We start from the raw sequence: 25,304 nt of genomic DNA on the forward strand, positions 1-25,304 counted from the left end.
CCTCCTCGCTCCCCCCTCCCTGATGAGCCCTTGATAATTTATAGATTATTATTTTGTCATATCTTGCCCTGTCCGACGTCTCCCTTCACCCACTTTTCTATTGTCACAGAACATATAGTTGCTTGTAATCGGTTCCCACTTTCCAACCCATTCTCCCTCTACCCTCCCAGTATCACCACTCACACAAAAATAAGGAACGCTTCACGAGTTTGCGTGCCATCCTTGCGCAGGGGCCATGCTAATCTCTGTATCGTTCCAATTTTAGTATATGTGCTGCTAAAGCGAGCACACATATTGGTTTTGTGAGGAATCACTATGCTTTAATTATGTTCGATTTGTAACGATGAAAATACATCCTGCATGTCAGATATTTACATGACGATTCATAACAGTGGCAAAATGACAGTTATGAAGTAGCAACGAAAATCATTTTGGGGTTGGGGGGCCAGTCACCACAACATGAGGAACTGAAAGGGTCGCGGCGTGAGGAAGGTGGAGAACCACTGCTTTGGGTGGTCTTGGGTCCGTGTTCAGGGTAGGGAGGGAGCAAGTCACTCGGCCTGAGAAGCTATGCTACTCTCCCTCCAAAAGGAAGCCAGGATGGCCCCTTGGGGGGCCGCCACCCGAGGACTTCAGGTTTGAAGATCAGCCTTGGAGATCCTTCATTTGGGCCTGAGTTTAGTGGAGCAGAGAGTTTGGTAGCACCTCAGCTGAGGTTGGTCCTGTCTTCTTGTTAAAGTTAACGGTCCCTCCTCCCTTTACAGACTTTCTGCCGGTGGTTAGAGAATTCCTTGAAAGGTTTACCAAAGGAGACAACCGTGGGAGCCGTCACAGTGACACACAAGCAACTTACGGACTTCCACAAGCAAGTCACGAGGTGAGGGGTTGGGGGGTCCCCAGCAGAACTGCCAACAGCAGCTGGGGTGCAAAAGAAGCACATCTTTGTTTCTTAGACCGTCTTGGTAGCAGATCTGCACCCGAGGACTTTCCTGTGTGTCCCTGTAAATGCTCCGGTTAGGGTCTGTCTGCACACGCTGGCAGTGGAAGCCAGACTGGGGAAATACCCAGAAGAGCAGTGTGTTGAGCAGCCCTCGGTCAGGTGCTCGGCTCTCTCTTCAGAGTCAGGAGTACAGGTGCCTGAGCAGGGAGAGCATCACTGCTAGAACGTTAGAGGGGGGTGCTGGCGGCAGCAAATTGGAGAAGACGCATAGTGTCTGGAGATGTTCCAAAAGTGTGCTGCAGTCAGTCAGGCTCTCTGTGGGCCGTAGTGGGCCCGGAAGCGCCAGTTCACCTTATGGATTGTGTTCACATTGGGGGGGAGAGGGGAACATCATGGGGGTTTTCAAATACAGGTCCAGGCCCTGCCTGTGCCAGGGCTTGTACAGGACAGGGGAAGCAAGTCTCAAAGACGTCGTTGCTTTCGAACAACGCCTCTAAACAGCTCGATAAGTCCTTGTTTTGAAGATTTTTCTTAAGATGTGATCACTGAACCAAAATTTACAAGCCTCCTGAAGTCCTTGACCATCTGAATGATCACGTCTTAAGGCCTGGCACCAATCGTCCCTTTTATTGATTCATGTCTGGGGTCTTTTCAGTTTTGTCCAAATGTTAGGCAATGGCTTCTATTCGTATAGGTGTAGAGAAATGTATCAATGCAAGCATGAGTGTTGGAATGGGGTTAGTACTAGTGAGGAAATGGGAAAATTCCAGGTTCCCTTCAATAGAATATAGCGGAATAATTATTGCTTCTCTATACTTGTAAATAGTCATGACAGCGAATTGTGAGATTAAAAAAATGTGTGAGTTCTATTGTGAAGAGGAAAAACAGCTTAAAGACTCTGATTTGCACTTTGAAAAGCCGTCTTATTAGGTGTTTTCTATATATACAGGGTACTTTGTGCTTAGTGTGTTTAACAAATCAATTCATAGCCCACTTGCTATTGGCTATTTGATAATTTTTCCAAAGTTAGAGAAAACAGAATTGTCATTTTAGGCACTAAAAATTCCTCTTTTATAAGACGTGTTACTTTCCAGAATACTTTGGTTTTCTCCTCTCCCACCGCATCCCAGCAGTCCAGTGTTAACAGTGAGCACTGGTTTGCTGCAGCTTGTTACAGAAGTACTGGTCTTCAGCCAGAGTTCACGTGACATGTGGGACTAGAGAGTAGCCAGTGACTGCCGCACATGGGATTCCCTCCATTAAACCGAAACCCAGGGCCATCTGGTCGTTGCAGATGCAGACCGAGCCCAGGTGATAGACAGGAGAGCAGTCCTGCGGGGTTTCCGAGGGCTGTGTGCTTTATAGAAGTGGGTGGCCGCACCTTCTTCCTGCTAAGCAATGATGGGTTGGCACTGCTGAGCTTTGGGGGCACATTCAGATGTCTAACCTCTCGATCCCCTGGGCTCCTTCCCCTCCAGCTCAAGCATACAGTGACTGGGGTGACTTTACAGAATGACCTGATATCTTCTTAACTGTGACCGCTAGTAGAAATGGTGTCTGACCTACAAGCTGCCACCGGGAAAAGACATACAACAGCGGCGGCTCTGCTTCCATGTTACTGCCGTCTGATGTGAAGAGCCGGGTCATAGTGAACACTTGGACCCGTGAGAAACATCAGCATTTCAGCCAGGGACCATCTGTAATGTTGGTTTGAATCTTGTGGCTCACTGTGGACTTGAGTGTTTTTGTCTATAAAATAGGGTTATCATGAGCTCCCACAAGGAGACCAGTCTAATAGTCTAGCACATAGTAGGTCATCAGTGAATGTTAACTCCTCCCCCACTCCTCCGAAAAGGAAACTTTCAGAGTGGCTTTACATACTTGTGAAACTAGCTGGGACACGTCTACTGCTAGCACTCCCACACATTCTGGAATAAGTCTCCGCCAAGCCTGTAACCCGGGACAGGTGAAACGGAAGAGTGAGCCTACCATCAAGGCTAGGGACATCATTCTCGAGTTGGAGGAAGGCTCGGGGCACGAAGAAGGGACCCGGGCAATGCACCGGTGGGAACAAACTGCCCGCAATAGAGAAGGTGCACTGGCAGCCCAGCCGCCTTGCTCAGTCACCCAGCTGAACGGGTTTTGCAGCTCCTCCTCTGTGACGTCATGGTGGGAAATGAACAGGAGGAAGCGGTGATGGTGAGGTGCACCAGAAAGAAAGGGTTTGAGCTGGCTCACCTGCTCTTAGTAATTCTCTTTCTTGGGGGTGCCTGCTGCCCTGGAACCTTTAGTTCCATGCATGACTCAGTCTCCCTTTTGGTTTTAAGGTCCTGCAAGTCCTGCCTCAACATGCTGCGTTGTTTGCCATCTGAGCAGGGAGGGTGAACTGGTTCAGTTTCATTTCAACAAGCCCCAGCCTGCTTTTCAAATGGTCTGGTTAACGATTCCCTCGCTTTTTCACTAGGACACCCTAAAGAGGAGCGGGATGCTTCATTCTGAGGTCCCATTCTTTCTAACACCAAGTGAGCCCACCACGGACCCACACTGAAGGGATCCTCCCACCATTTCCCACCCCCTCTCTGTCCTGGAGTTTGTTCTGCGACCCCTAGGACTCCCATGAGGGCCTCCAGGTTGCATGGTGTTGGACAGGGAAGCACCGACCTGGCAGCAGAGTCCGCTCAAGTCATCCGCTAGCCCTGCACGGACTGCCCAGAGAAAAAGGCTACATTTCCCAGCATGCCCCTAGGGATGCTGAAAACAGCATAGCCGTTGCCTTCAAGGAACTTTCAAAATCTGTTTCCTTGCCTTATGCCACCAGACACGCAGGTTGGACTTGACACCAAGGCAGTTGCTGGTGGGCCTGGAGCAGAAGCTGAGCTGACAGGGAGGCGCTGTGGCCTGGCCTTCCTCTCCCCTCTCCCCACTCCCTGCAGCCCAGTGGCTTCCCTTTTGGACCAGAATGGGCGAGTTCAGGGTAATGTGGCAACAGACTGACGTCCTTGCGTCCAGGTTCCAGCGTTTCCCCTCGTGTCACAGAAGAGGCCAAACACGGTGTGTCAGAGCAAACCAAGCTCTCTGGATGAGGAGCAGGCAGTGCCAACCGTGCTTGTTGAGGTGGGGAGAGCCTTGCAGGAGCGCAGCCCTAAGCCCGGAGTTTCCTGTTTCCTCAGTCCCTCGAGGTTACCCCACATGGTGGCGTCTGAAGGAACAGTCCTCCCTCCTGCATGCTGACTGGGAAGCGAGAATGAACACCACTCACCCCACTTGCCGCCTTCGCAGTTGCTACTGATGGAAGATAGCCTGGGCTTGTGGTCTTGCATAACCCCACCGAGAGCAAGTGCAGGAGCTCTGTGAAACCAGAAGTGTATATAGGATATTCTGTTGAGTTGAGTCCTGGGGATTAAATCAAGCTTCTTAGGGGTCGGCTTGTCCAGCAGGTGGGTGGTGTGGGTGCAGGTGCGCCAGGTGAGAGCCCTCTCTTCATCTTGCCTGTGGGATTGCTCTTAACGGGTCCCTCCCTGGGGGCCATCATACTGGTGCAGGGTGCAGGGAGAGCATTCTTCTGCCGTTGGGTCTGGCAGTAGGCACTGCCCCTGGTTTTCCTCATCCAGGGAGCGAGCCCCCGGAAGGAGGGCATGTTAGCGAGCACTTTACCACCCTCATGTGTAGTTCCCCCTACCTGACACCAAAGAAGGAAGCAGCCTCGCCAAGGTTCCTGGTGTCAGTTTGGGACAACAGGACCCTTTGAAAAAGTCGCGTCTGGTGAGCAGGGAGGCCTTTTGAGGGCCTGCACCCTCTGAGGATACAGCTCAGTGTTTGCTGAGCACTGGACGCCTCTTCCTGCCATTCCCCACGCCTTAACCCTCTCTCTTCCTCCTCCTCCCATGGGAGGAGCCCCGGAGCAGCCTGTTCAGCTAGACCATCGATGACTGATGAGGTTCTTTGCTGGGTGCAGCTTTGTCAACAAGCCTGCCTTTGGAGCAGCGTGAGGAGACCGTGGGATCTGAGAGCTAGAAGGGTCCGGGCCTTGGAACAATGGCTGCTCTCACTTCCAAGGGTTCTCTCTGTCTTTCTTGCGTCTGTGCCAAAGCCGACAACCACGTGTGGCTACTCCTGTTGTTACGGCTGCATCATTGGCATTGGTCTGCTTTATACATGAAGGGATTTCAGAAAGTTCATGGGGAAATTCCAGTGTCTTTTCATTACATTTTTCAACAAGTTGTGTGAAGCCCTTTTGTACGCACACTGATTGGTCCTCAAAACCAAACCATTTGGTAGGTGACAGAGGCAGCTGGCGAGGCCATGGTGGTCACTTGCCCCAGGGCACAGTGGAGCTGAGCGTCCAGCCCAGGGAGTTTGCCGCCTCAGCCCACTCTGAAGACCACCGAGCTTGTAACTGTTCTCGCGGGGGGTGGGGGGGGGGTGAGTTTTACCCTGGAGTGACAGGAGAACCACGAGTTTCTGAGCCTGTCGTCTGTCTTTCCTAGTGCTGAGGAATGTAAGCAAGTTTGCTGGGCCTTGAGAGACTTCACCAGGTTGTTTCGATAGCTCCCACTCCTGCACTGTGCCTGTCACCCAGGTGAGTGAGCGTCCCAGGGCTTGCCCTGGCTGCCGGCGGCTCGCGGACACACCTCATAGAGGGAGTAACTGACTCGGGGGGCCTGGCTGAGCTGCTGGGAAATGCAGCGGGATCTGGATCTCCTTAGACCAGCGGTTCTCAACCTGGGGGTCGAACAACCCTTTCACGGGGTCACCCAATTCATACCAGTAGCAAAATGACAGTGATGAAGTAGCAACAAAAATGATTTTATGGTTGGGATCACCACCCCATGAGGAACTGTATGAAAGGGTTGGGGCACGAGGAAGGTTGAGAACCACTGCCCGAGACCAAGACAGTCAGGGAAACCACTGGCTACTGTCGAGTGCTGTTCCCTTCAAAAGAGGTTGCAGCTGCCTCAAGCAAAAACAAAAAAGGTTTTCTCCTCACTTCCTCTTACAGACACTTCTAGAATGGTAGGTGCGTGTGGTAATAAGCATTTGAAACCCGGCTCTCGGTGAAAGCAGGGCTGATGTAAACTTGACCATGACACATACGTGGCATCGGTTGGGGAGCGGAGATGCTCACTCTCACGCTCTTGGGATCGGAGCACGGGAGACCAAGGTGAGGGGCGTGCCGCTCGGGCAATCTTCTCTGTGTGCCCGAGGGCTGGTTCTGAGATGGCGCACGCAGCTGGGCTGAGGGAAGGGAAGAAAGGCGAGGGACTGGGAGCAGGGAAGCAGCTCTCTGGAGCCCACCTGTAGCATCCTGGGAGGACAGCTCTTCCAGGAGCCGCGCCTGCTGACCTCTGGTGCACATTTGTGAACGTGGTGGTGGCTCTAAACTTGGTCCTTTGATTTGGGATCATCGCGTTTTGCATAGTCATGAGATGTTCATGGGTAACGAATACGCTATAGCCAGCATTCATTGGCCCTTCACCGTGCCCGGTCCTGTAGCCCTCAGGCAGTTCTCCGAGTTAGCTACTTGTGTTGTGCCCAGATGAGGAAATCCGGGTGCAAGACGTTACACACGCTGCTCACGTCACACAGCCTATAATTGCTGGAGCCTGAATCCCAGGGTGGACACCCAGCCCGCCAGCCCTCTCTCCTAACCGCTCCACTGGCTGGGCCCACCCAGTGCCCTTCAGCGGCCTAAAGCAGTGGGTCCTGGCTAGTGTTGGTCGGGGAAGCACCTTTCAGAAGGAACCCTGACCTGGCACCGCAGTGTGGCCCAGACTGAGGGGGCTCTTCTGGTTGGTAGGGCACCTGGGACCTGGAGGCTGATCTCTCAGCCCTTCCCGATCCTCCTTTCTCTCTTGGACCAAGAGAAAAGCACTTGGGATTGTGCTTACAAAAGCAGTAGCTCTCTCAAGGAAAAACTCCGCTCCACATTAGTATTGTTATGGAGTTCTTGGGGCAGGCCAGCGTGAGGGCCCTGAGCGAGACTAGAAACCTCTGCCTCCTGACATGCACGCCAGCCGGTGACTGACCGTCTCCTCTCTCTTGTCAGGAATGTCTTTACATTAGAAGACGAAGAAAATCAAATCCAGCCTGTGTCCCACAATCAGAACCCTCCGTGTGGCGCAGGGGCCTTCACCGCCACCGGGGCGGCCTGCCCGCCAGCCAACGAGAGACGCGGCCTGGCCAGGCTGTTCCAAGGAGTCCCTGTGGGGGAGCGCGAGGGGAAATCGGCGTGCTTTTAAAAAGATGGCTGCGGCTTGCCCGGCATGGTGGGAGGGAAGCTGGTTTCCTAGTGACCTTGTTTCTAAAAGGAAAAACAGTTTTTTGGTTTTGTTTTTTTTTTTAAGGAAATAAAAAGGGATTAAAAAGAAAACTAAATTGAAACCAGAACTGAAACGGTTGCCTGCTAGCAGATGACACACGCACGTCCACACGCACAGCTGCCCACGCCTTCCGTGCGACACCACCTTAACTTCAGGAACACAGGGAGGTCAGGTTGGGGAATGGCACGGTTGGGAGGGAGCCAGTCACAGACCCTCCTTCTGGCGCACTCTGGCTCCGCCCCCTGGGCCCCAGAGCTCCTCCTCGGGCCCTCATCCTGACTCCACAGCCCCTCACTTCAGCCCAGCCTTGGAGACCAGCCAAAATGGGGGTGGGCAGGTGGGCTACAAGGGCATAGTCTGTTTTGGTTTTTTTTAAGGGTCTTGTTTTTTCTGGGGTTTTTTGCCCCCCACAAATGAGAGAGAGAGAAACAAAGGGTGGCCATGAAGAGCCGGGTTTTACTGAGCGGCCTGACTTTTCCTTAGGAAACGGTTCTTGGACTCCAGGGGGTGGGTGGGAGGGAAGGCTGGAGCAGACTGACCGCTCGCAGGAGGCGTGCAGCCCCGCACAGGCATTGGGCGTGAGGCCTCTGTTCTGACGGGGTCGTAGCCATCTCAACAAATCAACAGCAACAAAAGGGGGGAGGGGGGACCAATAAATTTTTAAAATTTAATCGGTGTTTCTGTGATTTTACTTCCGCTCACTGCCTCATAGCTCTGAAGCTGTCCGGCTAGACCCGCTCCGTCGGTCGTCCTGAGGTCTCCTCGTTCACATCTTGTGCTGTTCGTTTCAGCTACGTGGCTGGTCCCGGGCCTAAGCCCGCCAGAGCCTTCGTCATTAGAAAGTGGCGCCTTTTGTCTTTTGTTTCGTAGTTGGCCTGAAAAGAACTGGTGCCTTTTATCCCAGAGAGCGAGTGTGGGTCGCTCGTAGATAGGAAGCAGGTCCCTGCCTTATTCCCGCTGCGGTGGCCACCCACGCAGGCTGCTCCTAACATACAGAGGGACGCGTGTTTCAGATGAGACATGCCCACGGAAGCATGGGCACACACAGGAGCACACTGGTGCCACGTCACCTCTGACTCACGGTGACCCCACAGGACGGAGGACAACTGCCCCTTTGGGTTTTAAAGGCAGCCTTCGCTGGACAGAAAACTCATCTTTCTCTTGAGGACTGGCTGGCCCCACGGGTAACCCGCTACGCCAGTGGGTAGTGGACCTGTGTGGTCCATCCCCCCACCCCAAACAACTGCTGGTCTGCTCTCTGTCACTAGCTTAGGTGACCTTTGGTGGCGTTTTCTGTTAGTGGGCTGTACAGTGGGTTGAACGATTGGACTTGGAGCCCATCGTGCACCCTGCGGCGCCCCATATAGTACACCCCATCCTGTACACCCGGGCCTGGTGCCAACCCTGTGCCACCCTGTCCTCGCCACGTGGGTTTAACGTTTTCCTTCTGGGGGTGAACCGAAAGCTGCAAAATCTTATTTGGGATCCGTGGGACAAACGTTCCCACACAGTGCCGGGAGCTCGGGAGTGTCCCCAGAGGGCCTGAAACCTGTGAGGGTGTTGGGGGGAGTCTGCCGACCCAGCAGCACTCCCTGTCTGGAGAACAGGAGACCGGACGGCCCGGTCAGGCCCAGGCCCTTTGCTAGTTGGCGTGGCTGTGTGGCAGTGGGTTTCTGTCCCAGACGGCTTCCTGAGGAGCAGCGTGTGGGAGCATGTCTGTGACTCCGTGCACACGGCTACAGCGTTGAGAACTCAGGGAAGGGGTGGGCAGCTCTGTTCTCTGGGTGCCTGTTTGGAAAAGCACCTCTGGCGCATTCTGATGACTGGGGACAGAGTAAAGATTCCCGCCTGCACCTTACTTTAAACGTGAGCTCTGTGGAAACGTGTGTTCTGCATGGAGTTGTCTAGTGGAGGAAGAGCATCTTTTCTGCCTGCAGATAACTGAGCATCCACCTGAATGCTTCAAATCATAAGCCTCCCCGGAAGTTGTCCCCTTGTTTCCATATTGGATTAGTCAAGAAACTGGTCAGAGTGGAGACCCAAAGCCCATCTGTAGACCATTGGACATCCCTCACAGAGGGATCACAAGAAAGGGACGAACTAGCCAGGTTGCAGTGCAGCGCTGGTGAAGCAACATTCTAGTTCTTTTAATGCTTCTGCCCCCCGCTATCATGACCCAAGTTCTACTTTACAAATCCGGCTAGACCAGAGCATGTACACTGGTACTGAAAAGAGCTCTCGACACATGGGATCCAGGACAGAAAACCCTCAGGAACCATAATGGGAGTACTGATACCATGAGGGTGGAGGGGAAAAAGGGGAGCCGATTGCAAGGATTGACATATAACCCCCTTCACCCAGGGTAATGATTAACAGACAGGTGAAGGGAGACAGCAGACAGTGTAAGATTTGAAAATATAATTTACCAAGGGTCCGGCGGGAGCACGTGGTAGCTAATACCAAGGGCTCAGGTGGAAAGAATGTTTTGAAAAGGATGATGACAACGTGTACAAATGTGCTTGACTCAATGGATGTATGGATTGTTATAAGAGCTGCCAATAAAATGATTCAAGTCGGACTCAAGGATGAAGTTGGGAAGGAGAGGAGAGAAACTCCCTAGAGATCTGTGTCAGTCTTCTGTGGCTTCCCGACTTTGAACGCGCCAGCACAGCCCTGTGGGGCCTGTTCACTACAACCCTGCCTATAACGATGGGAACAATCCAAGCGTCCATCAACAACCACAGGTCATTAAGCCAAACATCTAGATCTAATCAAGCCTCTAGAAGCCGGTCTAGATCTCAGTACCGGTTTACAGGGAAGCCAGTACGGGAGACAAGACAATGTGCAGTCCGCGACATCTAGACAAACAATCCAGAACTGGCGTCTTCAATAAGGAAACTGCAAATTCAAGCAAAAAATTTCCACTATTGTAGGGCCCTTGTTTGGCTCTTCATGCTTAAGGAAGTTTTTCCAATTGACTTTGTATTTTTAAACACTATGGTTAAGAATCAGGAATTCCACATTAGGTGTGATAATACATGCTGAAGTGGTTACATGTGAAATGTCATGTCTGGGATTTGCTTTTGGATCATCTCTGGGTGGGGGGGTCGGTGGGGGGCACTCGGACTGGGGGCTGATCATGGTGGTCATTGTTGACGGCGACGTGTAGAAGCTTCCTGCCATCCCTCCCCTTGTGAAAGCTGAAACTCCACAGTCAAAGCTAAACAAATGCAGGCCAGAGTCAACGCAGAAGACTTGTTCTCCCTCCTGCATTGGTGCGGGGGCTCAAACTCTAAGCCACAACTATTGGTCTCTTGGTACCCGGAGAAGAGAAAGTGATGAAAATCCAAGGGCATGCGGGAAGAATTAGTCCAATGGACTACGGAAACATCAGGCGTCCTGCCGTGACCAACTGCTCTGAAAGGATCATGGTAGAAGGTCCTGGGGAGAGGGGAAAAAACGTAGGACAGAACTCGGCAGTTTTTTTCAAAAGCCAGGTTTATTAGATAGAGACTGGTGGGCCCCTCAGCCCACAGCCTTTAATCACCCTTAAGGTCTGGAACTGAGCTCAGCCCAGGTAGAATAATCAACCATTTAAGATCAAAAGGCTTGGCCCCAGGATGGAAGGGTTAGGGCAGGAAGAGCGATGGCAACAGCAGACACGAGGAAGCTGTGTGACAGTACATTGAAGGGACAGAACGGAGAAGTTGGAATGCATTTGAAACTATGAACATGACTGAGTGCAAAGCTGAGAAAGCGCTCTAAACCGTCACCTAAGTGAAGTACAGCGTTTTTGTTTTTTAAGGGGTAGTCCTGGATGGAGCGGGTGAAAGTATGAAACAACACCCAACCATAAAAAAGACCAGGCTTACTGGTTGGAGAGAGACGGCTGGGACCCCCCAAGACTGGCCCTGAGTCCCCTTCCGGAACCGACCCGACACCTGTGGCTCCACTTTCAGCCCAGCCCTAGGTTCATAAAGGAACAATAATGCCATAGGTCACCCATCTGAGCAACAGGGCCGCGTTTACTGGACAGGGGCCAAGTCCAGAAGGCTTAGGGGAGAAGGAGTGGATATAGGAATCGGAATAAACAGTTGCAATAGAAGAGATGAAACAGACTATGCATTGTTGGATGGAAAATGGATTTGCCCTGTGACCCATCACCCCATTCACAATAAAACGTGAACACACCACCAGCCTGCACGTAGCCCCCTACGTGAACCTCTGTGAGGACCGTCAGACTGCTGATTCCCACAGGCCGCTGGAAGACCAGCCCTGCTCTGTTCTTCAGGTGGACAAGTCAGGATTCATGCTTGTGCTCCAGCCAGCCTTCCGGAAGCCATGGCAGTCAAGAGCGGGCTTGGGGAGGCGGCCGGTGACCTGGGATGAAGACGGGTCCAGGAGACAGGGACAACTGGGACCAGAAATAAGGTCTAGTAGAACAATTGGTAGGGGTGAGAAAAAGGGCTAGATCTGTTTTTAACATTTATTAATCCAAAAATATATCAAATATCACTTTCTACCCTGGGTTCTTGAGCGGTCAAGGAGGGGACAGCTGGCAGCCTTTTAAGATCCAGTGTGGTACCTAAGAGCTCATACCTGTCTCAGGAAGCTGTAAGATGAAGTGAGGCTCAAACTAAGGAACCCCCAAATCAGGCCCATGCCTTACAGAGAACCCACTGAAGGCAGCGACCAGACTCACAGCACTCCTTGGCTCAAGCAGCTGCAGGAAATGGGGCAGCCACCCTGGGATGGCCAGTGCCCCTCCAGCCCCTTGTTGCTAGGAATTCATCTCTTAATGAGCCTAGGAAAGGCAGGCCCAGGGAAGACTGACCCCTGGAGACAAAGCCAGGCTCCAGGAGGGAGTGTCTCAGGATCCTGCCTTGCTTCAAACAACCCCATGGCTCAAATCCACTTCCAGGGGACCCAGACCTGAGGTCCTGCTGTCAGCCAGATGCTCACTGACTCAGCCCTCCGCCACCAGGCATGGTCCACAACCACACTACTGCATGGCAACTGGGTGCATGGGCCAGGGTCCCTGGTCAGCACCAAGGTTTGGCCCAGGAGGGGCCTGGGCCATGGGCTGCACACGCTGCTGGGCCTGCCAGAGGTGGTGGAGCTCCTTAAACTGTTCCACCATGCGGTCTTTGAGGTCTGGGTTTGAGATCTGCAGCCGGATACTGTCAGCAGACCAGGAAAGCTCCCCGGAGAACATCTCCAGCAGCAGCCGGGCCGCCACGGGCACCACCTGTGGGTGGGGAGAGCAGACAGGAAGGGCTAGGTGGAGCTGCCCGAGCCAGCTGGGCACCAGTGGGCAGGGGTGTCCACTGAGGGATGGGAGGACTGAGAGTGCACCACCTAAACCCTGAAACAAAAAGCCAACGTCTAGCGCTACTCTTAAGGTGTCCCGGTGGTGCTGTGGGTTAGATGGTGAGCTTCTCACTCCAAGGTCAGTGGTTCAAGCCCACCAGCTGCTCAAAGGGAGAAAGACGAGGCTGTCTGCTCCCATAAAAGACTTAGTCTCTGAAACCCAGGAATCTGTCGGGTCCCCCTGAGTGAGTCTGAGTCAACCCAGTGGTAGCGAGTGTGGTTTATGGCGACTCCCTGCGGGTCGTCAGAGTAGGCCTGTGCCGCCCCCCCCGGGCTTCACGGGCTGTGACCTTTCCAAAAGTAGACAGGCCTCCTCCTGAGGCCTTCAGACGGGTGGACTCAGCCCCTCCAACCTTTGAGTTAGCAGCTGAGCCGAACCCTCTGACCATTCCCTGCACCCAGGGCCCCCACCAGGAAGGAGTGGCACAAAGGCCGCTCGGGAGTACTCCCGGGTCCCCCATATGCAAGCCGGGGTGTCCGTGGACCTGGACAGTGATGAGCTTCTTTTCTCGGGGTTTGCGGTCGGGCCACTCCTCCCCGAAGCAGAAGAAGATCTCAAAGGGCGGTGGGGTGTTGGTCTGGCCCTTCTGGAACAGGATGAGCTCTGCAGCGGGGTCAGGAGAGGGTCAGAGGCTAGCCTGGGGTGGGGGGGTGTCGCTGGGGGCGGGGGGAGCCCCTCACCGTGCAGGAACTGCTCCAGACTGAAGAGCTTGGTCTTCACCTCCCGCTGGATGGGGTTGGGGCGCGTGCCGTGGGCGGGGGCGCAGGGCCCGCTCCAGAAGACCTTGCACTGGCACAGGCGCACGGCGTACAGGTCCTGGCCCTGCAGCTGCAGGAGGAGCCCGCGGTCCAGCACGTCCAGCAGCTGGTTGGTGTAGAAGCGCTGCTTATCACTGGGGATGTCCTCGGGGCTGGGGAAGCGCACCTGCTCCAGGCTCACGGGGCCGAAGAGCTCCACCTGGTCCTGCGTCGCCTCCAGCTGGCTGTAGAAGAGCCGGCAGCCGTGGGGGTTGCTGATGGTGAGGGCCCGAGGCGGCCGGCCTCGATACTGGAATCTGATCTCCAGATCTGTCACTGCGGGCAGAGGGCCAGCCAGCCGCCACACCTGAGCCCTCCGGGCCTCTGACCATCACCAGCCGCCCCCTGCCCGCCGGCACACAGTTCTCCCGCTTACACACACCCCACCCACCCGAAGGAGGGACCCCTGGAACATCTGTTCTTTCCCCTGCACGTGGCTTCACACACACACACACACACCCTGCTGGGCATCTGCCAGGCATCTCCACTTTAACAAGAGCCCAGGTGACTCCAAATCACCCAGGGACACACCCAGCTCTGGTTAAAATAAATTCAGATCCAGTCTGCCTGGGCTAGATGCCCAGCAGGGGTCAGAACGGTAGTAACTAGTTCAAACTCTGCTTCACCACCCTCCGGGGTCCGGGCAGTGCTCTCCCCGCAACCCTAGCCCCACCCGCCCAGTGTGGCCTCCTGCCCCTGGTCCTTAGGTCCTTACAAGGCAGCATGTGGGGGCTGATCAGCAGGTCGGGCAGGAACTGTTCTGGGGCCGGGGGCAGGCTGGCGGCCAGGGGTCCAGTCTCCAGGTTCAGCAGGACCTCGGGCAACAGCTCCCCAAAGCCAGCGGGGTTGCCAGGGGGAGGGGCCAGGAGGGCAGGCTCTGGGGCAGGAGGGCCTGGCTGGAGAGTGGGGGGCCACTTGAGCTCCTCTTTGGGCACCGAATAAGATCCCATAGGGGCACCAGGCTGCACTGCTTCTGCAGGGAGAGCAAACCATTCATGCCACATCTAGAACCTTCTCCCACATCACCTGTTTCCAGCCCTGGTCCTCTCCCCAGCCTCCCTTCACCCACTCCCAGTACCTCATACTAGCCCCCTTCTCTCTCCCCTGACCCCCTGCCACCCCTTCTCCCGGCCCACCTGTAAGGCTCAGGCTTGGTAGCATCCTCTGGAGCTGATGGGAAGGCGGCCGAGGAGACCGCAGGGGCAGGAGAGAAGAGGAGTCATTGGACTGCTGTGAGAAGGAAGCGGCCACAAGAGCACCAGCAGGCCCCAGCCTCCCCCGCAGCAGGGCCCGACCCCAGCCCCAGCCCCAGCCCCAGCCCCAGCCTGTCTGGGCAGCATTGAAGCACCAGTGCCCCATCCTAACTTGCCTTCTGCAGACTGGGAGGAGGATGGTTGTCATGGAAAAACCGGGCTGTCAAGGTGGTGGCTCTGTCCCTCCCATCTCTGAAAGGAGCCCCAGGCAGAAACCTCCTACCCTACCACCCAGTTGAAGCAGCTGATTCCAGCCCCTCTCGTACCTCTTCCTCTTCCTCTTCCTCCTCCTCTCCTGCCCCCACCGAGTAGTCCTCACTGGGCTGGGCTTCTGCAGAGTAAGGCAGAGAGACCCAGGCATCAGCAGGGGGAGAGGAGGGCCCAGGGAGCCATCTGGGCAGCCCGAGAGGCACCCTGCAGCTCCTGCCGGGCTGCCCCTTCCTCACCTACTGCCATTGAGAGTGACTATGGGACAGAGCAGATCAGCTCCACGGACTTTCCAAGACTGTCCATCTTCAGAGGACACGGAGAGACCCAGCCACCCCTCCTGACACCCCAGACCTTTGGACAGCCCTCGGGGCATCAAGGACAAGGGCAGCGTGAGAAGGCCAGTTGTGGTCTGAGGCCACAAAAGACCCATTTCCTGGCCACTGCCAGGAGTCCGGCAGACACGTCCCCCACTACGGCCTGGCCTCCTGGCACACTACCTGTGGGCGCGGGGCCATTAGAGCAGACCTCGTAGATCTTGTAAGGCTGGGGCGGCATGTCTCGGGGCCCGTCGTAGATGAGGCGGAAGTCGCGGCTCTTGTTCAGGGCGCAGCGCAGGTTGGCCTTCCACTTGGCAGGGTCTGCCTCGTCCACCCCCTCCGTGTACTTGCCTGTCTCCTGGGCCCAGGCCTGGCAGGAAGAGAGGCAGAGGCAACTGGCACCTCGCCCGCCCTCACGGGGCCCAGCCCAGTCAATTCAGCAACCCCTGAGCCTTGCGGACCACCCAGAGGCCCTGACGCAGGTCGGTCGGTCGGTGGATCCCCAGCTCACAGACCTCCCATGAGCCACAGGACGCAGGAGAGCTTGGCAAGCCTGTGAATCCACTGCTTCTGGCAGCGGAACAGCTGCCGGCTAAGGAGGACCACGGACCAGACCGTGGGGTGTGGGAAAGGGCCTGTGCCGGCCAAGCCCGCTGCCTGCCAAAGCCTAGTCATTTGTGTTGCCTGGCTTCGGGTTCTTCACCAGCCCACTGCAGAGGGCAGTACAGGAAGGCTGCAACAGCTCTGGTGCTGGGATTATTACTGGTACTGGGCCACGTGGTGGCGGTGGCAGGACTGCAGGCGCCTACAGGCTCCATGCCAGGCAGTCTCTCCGACAGCTACGCAAACGTCCAGCAAAACTGCGTACACAGACTCCGTTCCTCCCTGCACTGCCCTGCTGTGCTCCGAGTTTGGGAAAGGCCTGACCAAACCAAACGCCCTGCTGGCAAGTCCATTCCGATTCACAGCGACCCTACAGGGCAAAGCAGAACGGCCTCTGGGGGCTCCTAAGACTAACTCTTTTTGCCACACTATTTAATTAGGGCCTAATCCACACATCGGACCATCCCATAGTTCAGTCGCATCGAGCAGTGTCGCACAATCGCTGCCGCAATCGCTCTCGAAACATTTTCCTCCTCCTTGTACTCCTTGATATCAGCTCCCCTTTACCCACCCACCCACCCACTACCCCCAGGCACCCACTACCCCCAGGCACCGACATGCTAGTTGTTGTCTCTATAAATTCACCATCCTGGGTTCCACAGACCCAAACCCAGAAAAATACATAACAGAGCGTCCAGAAGGCTACCCACAATGACTAAATACAACAGGCACGTCGGGGTGGGGAAAAACCCAAAACACAGAAACAGAAAATATTAAAAACCAGATCAAATACAAAGTATATCGAAAGGGAGATCAAATGACCAGGTTTTAAGCATTCAAGTCAGATTTATCACTTTAATCTATTATAGTTGTACAATCATCTCTAGCCAGGTAATGCTCACCCCTCAATTATGGTTATCAAGTGGTTATGAGTTGGGCTGCGAGCCACATGGTTGGCAGTTCAAAACCACCAACAGCTCCTCTGGAGAAAGACTGAGGAGAGTGTTTGATTTTCTTTTTCTTTTTGGAATTATGGTGACAGGAAGATCACTGGAGGCTGTGGATCTGGTAGATCCTGCAAATGTACTTTTGGCTTCCATTGTCATCCCCAGCCTTCTGCGTACCAGACTCTCAAGTTTAAGTTCTAATGTTCCCGCCTTCGGATTTAGATTACTTCATTTACAATCCTTGGATCACAGATGCTGGTGGGATTTTTCCCTGTAGGCTTAGTTGATGTCTGACTTAGATGACTTTGTTTGAAAGCCAGCCTGTAAGACCCTAGACATTATTCTTTCTGATAGCCGGGCACCCTCTAATTTCTTCACCACACATTGCTATAGCACCCATATCTTCCGTGTTTCCTTCATGAGGGCAAGTATTGAGCAGGACTATGTCTTAAGAACTAATTGTTCTTAGATTAGAGTTAGGATTACGTGCTAGCCCCAAATCCATTCTTGAATCTATGTTTTTTATCTGCCTTTGGTTCACCTTAAAGACATCCGTGTTTTTGATGAGACAGAATCGTATCAATGTCTCCCTGGAGCATAAGGACCTTCTGTTTATGGTGTCATCGATTAGCCCATGGTAATCATTGTACAACACTGTGGGGAAAAGGGAGATTGAACAAATGTAGGCTAACCAGAAATTGCAATCAATGGATTACTGGCCTGTACAGAATAAATCCTTACATGGCTGGATGCTATTTGCACAAACAATGGGAGCTGGTGGTCAGGCAAAACTTACAATAATATTCATGGCAATGTCAGGCACAGGCCTGCCAGAATAAGACATGTCTTAATACAGCAAATAGGTCATTGAAGTCGTAACTAAATGTTACTCCACCTACCGACAGTTCAATACTCCTGGTACAACTGTCTTCTGCTCCTTCGCACACCATGTAGTTTCAGTCTTAGTCCTTTGGTTACAGGTATGTTTGAGTTAGAACCTAGTTCACCTAGTGGGGTTTCCACGATGCATCCCCCTGGAATGGCCTCTGGAGCGTGTTGTGCACTTTGAAGATCCAGGGTTCAATGTCCCAGTGTTCTGTGGCACATAGCCTGGGTCCCCATGAGGGTGTACAGAAACTTGGACCAATGTGGCCTATTAGGAGCATAGTATCAGGCATACCGTGACTGTAAAACTTAATGGAGTAGAAAGCCTCATCTTTGTCCCAAGGAGCACAGGGTGGTTTCGAACTGCTGACCTTATGATGAGCAGCCCCACGTGTAACTCACTATGCAACCAGGGCTCCTTTTAAACTCACTGCTATTGACTCATTTCTGACTCATAGCAACCCTATAAGACAGAGCAGAACTGTAAATCTTAATGAGAGTAGTAAGCTTCATTTTTCTCCCACAGAGCAGCTGGTGGTTTTGAACTGCTGATCTTGTGGTTCACGGCCCAACTTGTAACTACTGTGCCACCAAGGCTCCATACAGTAAATAATCCAAAAAACCTATATGCCCATCCATAGCGGGCTGGTTAGATGATGAATAGACTAAACTATAAAACAATACTGGACAGAAGAAAAACAAAGGTTTTTTTTAATACTGGCATGGAGCGATCTTCAAGAAATATTAGGTACACATCAGGAACAAGAGAATGAAGGAAGCCAAGGTACCAGAGAAGACACTTGTCTCCAGGGCTCATAGCCTACGTAAGTGATGGCCTTGTCTACACTGAGAACAGAAGAACTAGATAGTGCCCGGCTACCACTACCAACTATTCTGACCAGGGTAACAATAGGTAGTCCCTGATAGAATGGGGACAGGTGGGGGGAGGACTACAGAAAAGAACTCAACATTTTAAAAAGTCCAGACTTACTGAACCAGTTGAGACTAGAGGATCCTCTGAGCCTACTGTCCTGAGACACTCTTTTTTCAATCTTGAATCAAAACTATCCCCTGAAGTCCCCTTTTGGCAAAAATAAAAGAGTGTCATACAAAACAATGGATATTGCCCATAAGACCGATGCCCTACTTAAAAATCACCAGTAAGAGACCAACGATCAATGTGTACTCCGAAGCAAAGATGAATCGGTAAGGAGGCAGGGAGACCAGAGCTTGGGGGATGGAAAGACCAGTTTCAATGAAAGAGAACCCTGACCCATGGAGAGCCCTGGGGGTGAGGGGTGGGGTGATGCGTTGGGCCGCTTACCCCAAGGTGAGCCGTTTGACACCACCTGGGAGACAGGACGCTTGACTCCAGTGAAGAGTCTCAGTCTTGGAAACTCACAGGGGGCAGTTCTACCCTGACCCACAGGTTCATGGACATCCACTCAGTGGGGGTGAGTCTGGTCTGATCCCTTGTGAAAATCCTGATCGACCATGTGGACCTTCACCAGAAGCACAGTGTTATATTTTTAATAAAGACATATTAGGTGCAGAGAGGGATATATACATCCCCTTTCGACTAATTTTAAAGTGGTTTCAGATTTTTTTTTAAGTGAAGGGGAATTCGCATAGACGGACGCCTTGCTACAATACAGAATGCATTAGATAGTGGATTACTGCAGGTACAGTTAGGCTAAAGTTTAACATCTTATTATTTGATCTCCCCTTTGACCTTTTTTAAATTTGTTCTGGCACTTAATATTTTCTGCTTTCTTTCCATGGAGGTTTTGCTGTTTTACTTTGCTATTGTGGTCGGTTCTCTTTGTCCTGTTTTGTCTTTGCTTGCTTTTCTGTGTATGTGCGTGGACTCGGGGTCCTGGCAGGGGAGGTTGGAAGGAAATGGAGAATTGATCACAATGAATACTAGAAAGAAAAAACTGCTCTAGAATTGATTGTCGTGGTGATTGGGCAACTCTTCTTAATATGAATTGTATGATACGTGAATTCTGTGTAAATAAAACTGTTTAAAAGATATATTTGGCGAGGAAAAAAAGATATATTTGGTGCAGAGTGGGGCATATCTATCGTCCCTTTTTCTCAAAAATAGGGAGAGTATGTGTTTGTTGTTATATATCGATGTATATATACATGTACATATACATATATCTATATTTGTACAAGTATCTCTCAGGGTTAAGTTAGTAACAGCAATCACCTCCAAGGAGTTGGGGGCAGGGGGAGGAGAGTATCTCTCCTGTCAACCACTGCACAGCTTTTCCATCTTGAGTTGTGTGATTGTGCGGCCGATTCAGAAACAAGAAATACATTTTTTAAAGTACTTCAAAAAAGGTGGAAATCGAGTGCAAAGGTTAAGAAGTATGTAGCTAAAGCTTAAGATAACACAACATCTGCCTTCCCTCTGATGCCCCTTTGTCACTGGGGGAACAAGCAGGAGGGGATTATTCGGGGGGTGTGGTGCAGAGGACCCCCGGTGGTACGAGGATAAAGCAGTCGGCAGCGACCCCCCCAAAAAAAAATCATTGGTTCGGACCCACCTGCTGCCCCATGGGAGAGCAACCAGGTGGTCCGCTTTGGTCAAGATGACAGCCTGAGACCCTGTGGGCCACTTCTTCCTTATCCTGTCAGGTCTTGGGGCGTGCAAGTTAGAAAGTGTCATGTTTAAAGTGACCAATGTGCCCCACGCCCGGGAGCTTGGTGACCACACTGGAGCCTCGGGGTGACACAGACAGTCACCATGTGCAGTACGAGGGAGTCCCTTGTATGCACCCTTTCTCCCCACGGTCTCTGAGCTCCCGCCAACTGATTGGGTGGGACTATGCAAATAAGCCCCCCCCCAGGGGGATTGGATAGCTTGCTTAAAATACAAACAAAGGGCATGGCAGCTGGTGGACCTGTGCCATTAAAGTGTATGGAACCCTACAGAGGGGACTGGTCAGTTTTGCCCCCAGGGAGGCTTACAATGGGGCTTCTCACAGGTCCAAAGCGGAAACCTCATTAAGGCCAGGAGAAGAGATGAGAGCAGAGCATGTCCTTTGGATTGGACGGTGGGGGTGGGGGGACCTGTGCTGGACCCTCCTCGGCCCAGGAGACCAGCAGGAGACAGTGTGGAGGGCTTCGAGAGGAGTTGCAGTGAATGGGCTGAGCCACAGAGCAAGAGCTGAGCATCTTTGGGCAAGGAGCTTGCTGGTTGAGTGGCATGGCTTAGGGCACTTACCAGGAGAGCTAAAGAGCTTTGTAACAATTGCCTGAGCAGGGCAGAGGCCTGCTAGCCCAAGAGACCTGAGGGTGGTCTGCTTTTGACACACCCCCTCCACTTCCCAGGGGCCAAGGGGCAGAGGACCAAAAGGACCAGGGAGAAGCCTACCTTCAGGCATGGCTAAGAAGCTGTCCTAACAGAACTGTATCCCTAGTCTTTCCTGATTCTGAATTGGAATCTGTCATCGCCTACTAAGTTCTATCATTGTGAGCATTGTCTTTGAGATCTGTGTGGCCATTGCAACAAATCATCAAACCCAGCAGAGAAACAGAGTGCCATGGGAGGGACTGCTGGTGCTGGAAATGGTAAAATATTTAGGGGAGGGGCATGGCTGACCTCTGCCTCCCAGTAACTAGTGTTGGCTTGTTGGTGCTGTTGATGGCTCTCAAATGCCAGTTTACACAGGCTCAGCTCCTCACCAAGAGCTCACACACTGGTGCCTTGGGAGAAAGGCCTGGCAATCCACTTCCCCCAAACTCAGCGATTGTGTGTTCTACTCTGCACAGTTCTATGCTGGCTCAGTAAGGATCAGCATGAGTTGGAGCCGATCTGGCAGCAACTGCTATTCCTGATATCAGAACACCAAATTCGCTGCCATCTAATTGATTCTGACTCATAGCGACCTTCTAGGACAGGGCAGAATGGCCCCTGGGAGTTTCTGAGATAGTAACTCTTTATGGAAGTAGAAGCTAGCCTCGTCTTTGTCCCAAGGAGCAGCTGGTGGTTTCGAACGGCTGATCTAGTGGTTAGCAACCCAACTCGTCACCCACTACATTACCAGGGCTCCTTCTGTTCCTGAGACAGGGTGGAACATGCAGGTTAGAAAACAAGATAGATGGCTTGACTCCATGTTGGTATTTCATGTACCCACGGGCAGAAAACTGACGATGTAAGCAGATGGCAGTAACAGTGCGTCCCGCACAGGTTACCCTTGAGAGTTCTGATTCCGGCTTGCTGTCTTTTGGTGGATCAGTTCTTACACACCTCATGTGTGATAAGGACAAGTGGCAACAAGTCAGGCAGTGGGGAAGGAGGAGTCACAGTCAGGTCCCCGCCGGCTTGAGCAGATTTAGAGAAGGCGGACTCATCCTGTGATTGGGCCGGTACCCCCTCGGCCCAGACCCTGGCCCAAATGCAGCTGATCCGATCTCCAGGGGACTTGGCAGGGGTGCCTCCCAGGCTTACCTTAAAGATGGTGTTGTCCCCATCCTGGCTGGGGCCGTGCCGTGTGGCGTGGCGCCAGGGAATGTAGAAGAATTTCCTCTCCCCGTTGACCCACTGAAGGCCTGGGTACTGGCAGCTGTTCACCTGGGCCACCAGCCAGGGCTTCAGCCGCACCCGGCGGGGCACGGGGGGCACCCCAGGGGCAGGCTGGTTCATGGCAATGGACTCTGCAGGTGGGTGGGGAAAAAAGATGGGTGACATCAGTGGATCTGGGTGCTGGAGCTCTAAGGTGCCCTGGTGGTCAAGGCCAGCTCTCTCTCCTAATCATCCGAGTCTGTGCTTTGGCTTTGCTGGGAGACCGGGGAGGGGGGTGGGGGGGCTGCTGCTGTCATGGGTGCTTCCAGGGTCCTGCCCAGGCACCCTCTCTGCCTGGGGTTAATTCCCCACTGCTCTGAGGGTTGGCTGCTGATGGGGCAGAATGAGAGCCCCCTTTTCCTGAGAACTGCCCTCAACTGGCTCAGTCTAGAGGGTGGGCCCACCTGATTGAGCGCTGGGCACGCAGGCATGTGTCCTCACAGGCACAGAGCTGCCCCCAAGGGACTGTGTGTTCCTCCCACTTTGTCCCTGAGTAAGCACAGGGGATGGCCCATGGGAAGGGAGGTGTGCTGCTTGGAGCCAAGGTGATGGGGAGGGCAGCTCCCCAGAACCTACACTCCATTCGCCCGCCCACTGCCGGGCACCCTGCCTCGTGCTGGGCCAACAGAAGACTTAGAACCAGGAGTTAGCTGCCCCCAGTTTGGTTGTGCCTAAGGTCACTAGGAGTCAGAACCGACTTGTGGGCTCCTAGCAAGTTATGACAGAGACTCAATGCCCCCAGCCCGCCAGAGAGGAAGACCCCTCTGTGGGGGCAGGAGGTGTGGGGCAGGAGGGGCGTAGCCGCCTGACAACGGTTTGGAGTCGACACTGTGACACCATCCACTGAGACAGGAGACAAGAACTCTCTCACGGCACGCCAGAGGTTCCCAGCCACAGATTGGGAAGTTGCCTGAGGCCAAAACTACATAGTTAAGTGGGAAGTAAGCCAAGAAGCCTCTCAGGCGGGGACCCCTCCCTCTGTCATTCCAGGCCCACTTCAGCCTGGGAGCATGGAGCCTCAGTTTCCCCTGCCCAGTGCTGCCCCTGGAAGGAGACTCCCCTGGGGCCTCTCCACAGTTCTGTGCCTACCTCTCAGTGGGTCAAGGTCTGGCCAACTCCTCCAGCCGGGGACTCAGACGGGGAGGAAGGAAGCTCTCACCCTGCCCCCAGGCCCCGAAGCTTGGGGGTTCAGTTCCCCTTTCAGCACCAGCCTCCACCCAGCTCTGGGGGAAATGAAAGTGGCCAGAGTGGACACTTCAGAAACCAGTGGTGACTCTGTGAGCTGCTGTGGGCGGGCCACACGGAAACCCTCGGGGGAGAGCGGGGAGCCAAGACTAATTTCAGACTTTCCTACCCCCATAGCCACTCTCCACCCGCCAGCCTGCCGTCATGATGCTGCATGTGATTGGTTACACCGGGTCCCCCAAACCCAAACCCTCTGCCACTGAGTCATTCCAACTCATAGCGACCCCGGGACAGAGTGAAATTGCTCCATGAAGTTTGAGGCTGTGGCTCTTTGTGGACGCTGACTGCCTGGTTTCTTTTCCCTTGGAGCGGCTAATGGGTTTGAACTGTCAACTCTTTACAGAAGTAGAAACTAGCCTCGTCTTTGTCCCAAGGATTAGTTGGCGGTTTCAAAGGACTGATCTAGTGGTTAGCAGTCCAATATTAACCCACTACTACACTCCTTTCACACTGGATAGCACTCCCCACCGCCCCCCAGGCCTTGGTCTTAGGATAGAGGATGAGAGTCACACGTCTCTTCTGGCCAAGCTGGGGGCGGGTGGGGGCAGCACGGAGTTCTGTGAATACAGAGCAGATGCAAACAGGCGCACAGGCTTGCAGATGGGTGCACACACACAGCCGGCAGCTGTGGGCAAGGGGAGGCCTGGGGCAGCGGGGCAGCCCAGGAAGACTGACTCTGACACTGTCCACTCCTGCCCAGGCCCAGGAAGAAGTGGGCCAGAGGCCAGCCAGCACCCATCTTCTCTGCAGAGCCAGGTTTTGAGATGAACGCTCAGGCCTCCCCATCAGAAAGGTGCAGCCTAGGCAGCCTGGGGGCGGGATGGAGAAAGGCCAGTCCTGCCAGTGCCCAGGGAGGGTCTGCCACCACGGCTCCACAGAAGGGTCTTCACCCTCAGGGGTGCAGCCTGGAACCAGGTCCACGAGACCATATTCCCAAAGAGCACCCACTTTCCCTCCAATTACAAACAACCGACCCCCCCCCATTTGCAAAGTGTTTATTTAAGTATGAAACAATCAGATATTTAAGAGACCAGGAAAGACTCAGACCCCTAGGAGTCCCCAGAAAGTCCAGTCTGAAACCCACTCCCTAGCCCGCAGCTCTGCCCTCTGACCACCTGACAACCTCAGGCAGCTCAGGAAGGGGTTTGGCAGCTGAGGTCAAATGTTGGCAACCGGGACTGGGGATTTGAGCCCTGGGGTGGGGAAATGAGTAGCACCTCTACCAACTTCCATGGAAGCACCTACTCGGTGCAGGTTGCTGGAGTAGGGAGACCCTGGCAGAGGTCCTAGGAGCCCTGTGCAAACTCCACAGTGGGGGAGGGGGAGGGGGGCACAGACCCAAACTCCCAGATGTGTCTAGCTCACAGGGCCTCCCCTCCACAAACCAAGACCAAGGAGCCGGTAAGGGGTTCTCTGTCCCAGGTGTTTCTAGATACCCCACACCCAGTCCAAGCCCTCCCGGTCATTGACCCCTCCCAGTCCTCCTAGCTGGGCACACCCAGGCCAAGCTACTCATGCCCTACAAGCTACTGCCCCACAAGCCAGGCAGGTTGAAGGCTCTCTCCGCAGAACAGGGCAGGTTGTGGGAAGGCCAGGATAAGGGGAAACCCCAAAGGGAGGGTCTTTGGGGGGTGAAAGGTGCTTTCCCCAAGCTCTGTAAGCCTCCAGCGGGGAAACCCCTCAGCCCAGGGCAGACAAGTAAGGGGTGGGGACTCGGCCTCCCTCTGCCACCTGCCCCCTCCCAAGGCCTCTCACTTCCTCCACCAACCCCGCCTGAGTCCTTTCTGGTCCGGCTGTTCATTCCACAGGGTGAACCGTGGCCGCACCCCCAGGCTCCGCC

The 25,304-nt window shown here is 53.8% G+C and overlaps 2 protein-coding genes and 1 non-coding gene across 3 annotated transcripts in view; 1 reads left to right on the forward strand and 2 right to left on the reverse strand.

Annotated features, from left to right (window-relative positions):
* The window catches only part of TNPO3 (transportin 3), a 68,789-nt gene extending 61,029 nt beyond the window's left edge, over positions 1-7,760 (forward strand). Inside the window, exons 21-23 of the mRNA XM_004707808.2 lie at positions 765-877; positions 5,428-5,519; positions 6,987-7,760. Coding sequence (XP_004707865.1) covers positions 765-877; positions 5,428-5,488 — 174 coding nt within the window. The 3' untranslated portion in view covers positions 5,489-5,519; positions 6,987-7,760. The remainder of the gene's footprint in view (positions 1-764; positions 878-5,427; positions 5,520-6,986) is intronic.
* LOC115869236 lies at positions 186-289 on the reverse strand. The gene has a single exon (XR_004046058.1). It is a non-coding gene; the product is annotated as a U6 spliceosomal RNA (small nuclear RNA).
* Positions 7,761-11,732: 3,972 nt separating the features above from the next.
* On the reverse strand, positions 11,733-22,307 carry IRF5 (interferon regulatory factor 5). Its single transcript, XM_004707806.2, has 8 exons — positions 22,106-22,307; positions 15,389-15,578; positions 14,948-15,012; positions 14,565-14,598; positions 14,144-14,401; positions 13,312-13,704; positions 13,116-13,234; positions 11,733-12,508 (listed from the first exon to the last, which is right to left on the reverse strand). Exons 1-8 carry the CDS (start codon positions 22,298-22,300, stop codon positions 12,263-12,265), a joined length of 1,500 nt encoding a protein of 499 aa, XP_004707863.1. The 5' UTR covers positions 22,301-22,307; the 3' UTR covers positions 11,733-12,262.
* Between the last annotated feature and the right edge of the window lie 2,997 nt (positions 22,308-25,304).

This window comes from Echinops telfairi, unplaced genomic scaffold (assembly GCF_000313985.2).
Source record: "Echinops telfairi isolate 266 unplaced genomic scaffold, ASM31398v2 ScPeMD7_23;HRSCAF=83, whole genome shotgun sequence".
In the NCBI taxonomy this organism is placed as follows: domain Eukaryota; kingdom Metazoa; phylum Chordata; class Mammalia; order Afrosoricida; family Tenrecidae; genus Echinops; species Echinops telfairi.

Bases quoted from the DNA above. Each gene is read 5' to 3' on its own strand.
- IRF5 (XM_004707806.2), bottom strand. From the start codon at position 22,300: ATGAACCAGCCTGCCCCTGGGGTGCCCCCCGTGCCCCGCCGGGTGCGG. The intron at 14,402-14,564 runs GTGGGCCGGGAG...CTCTCCCTGCAG, and splicing joins ACCAAGCCTGAGCCTTACAG to AAGCAGTGCAGCCTGGTGCC. The intron at 13,705-14,143 runs GTAAGGACCTAA...CTCTGCCCGCAG, and splicing joins CAGCCCCCACATGCTGCCTT to TGACAGATCTGGAGATCAGA.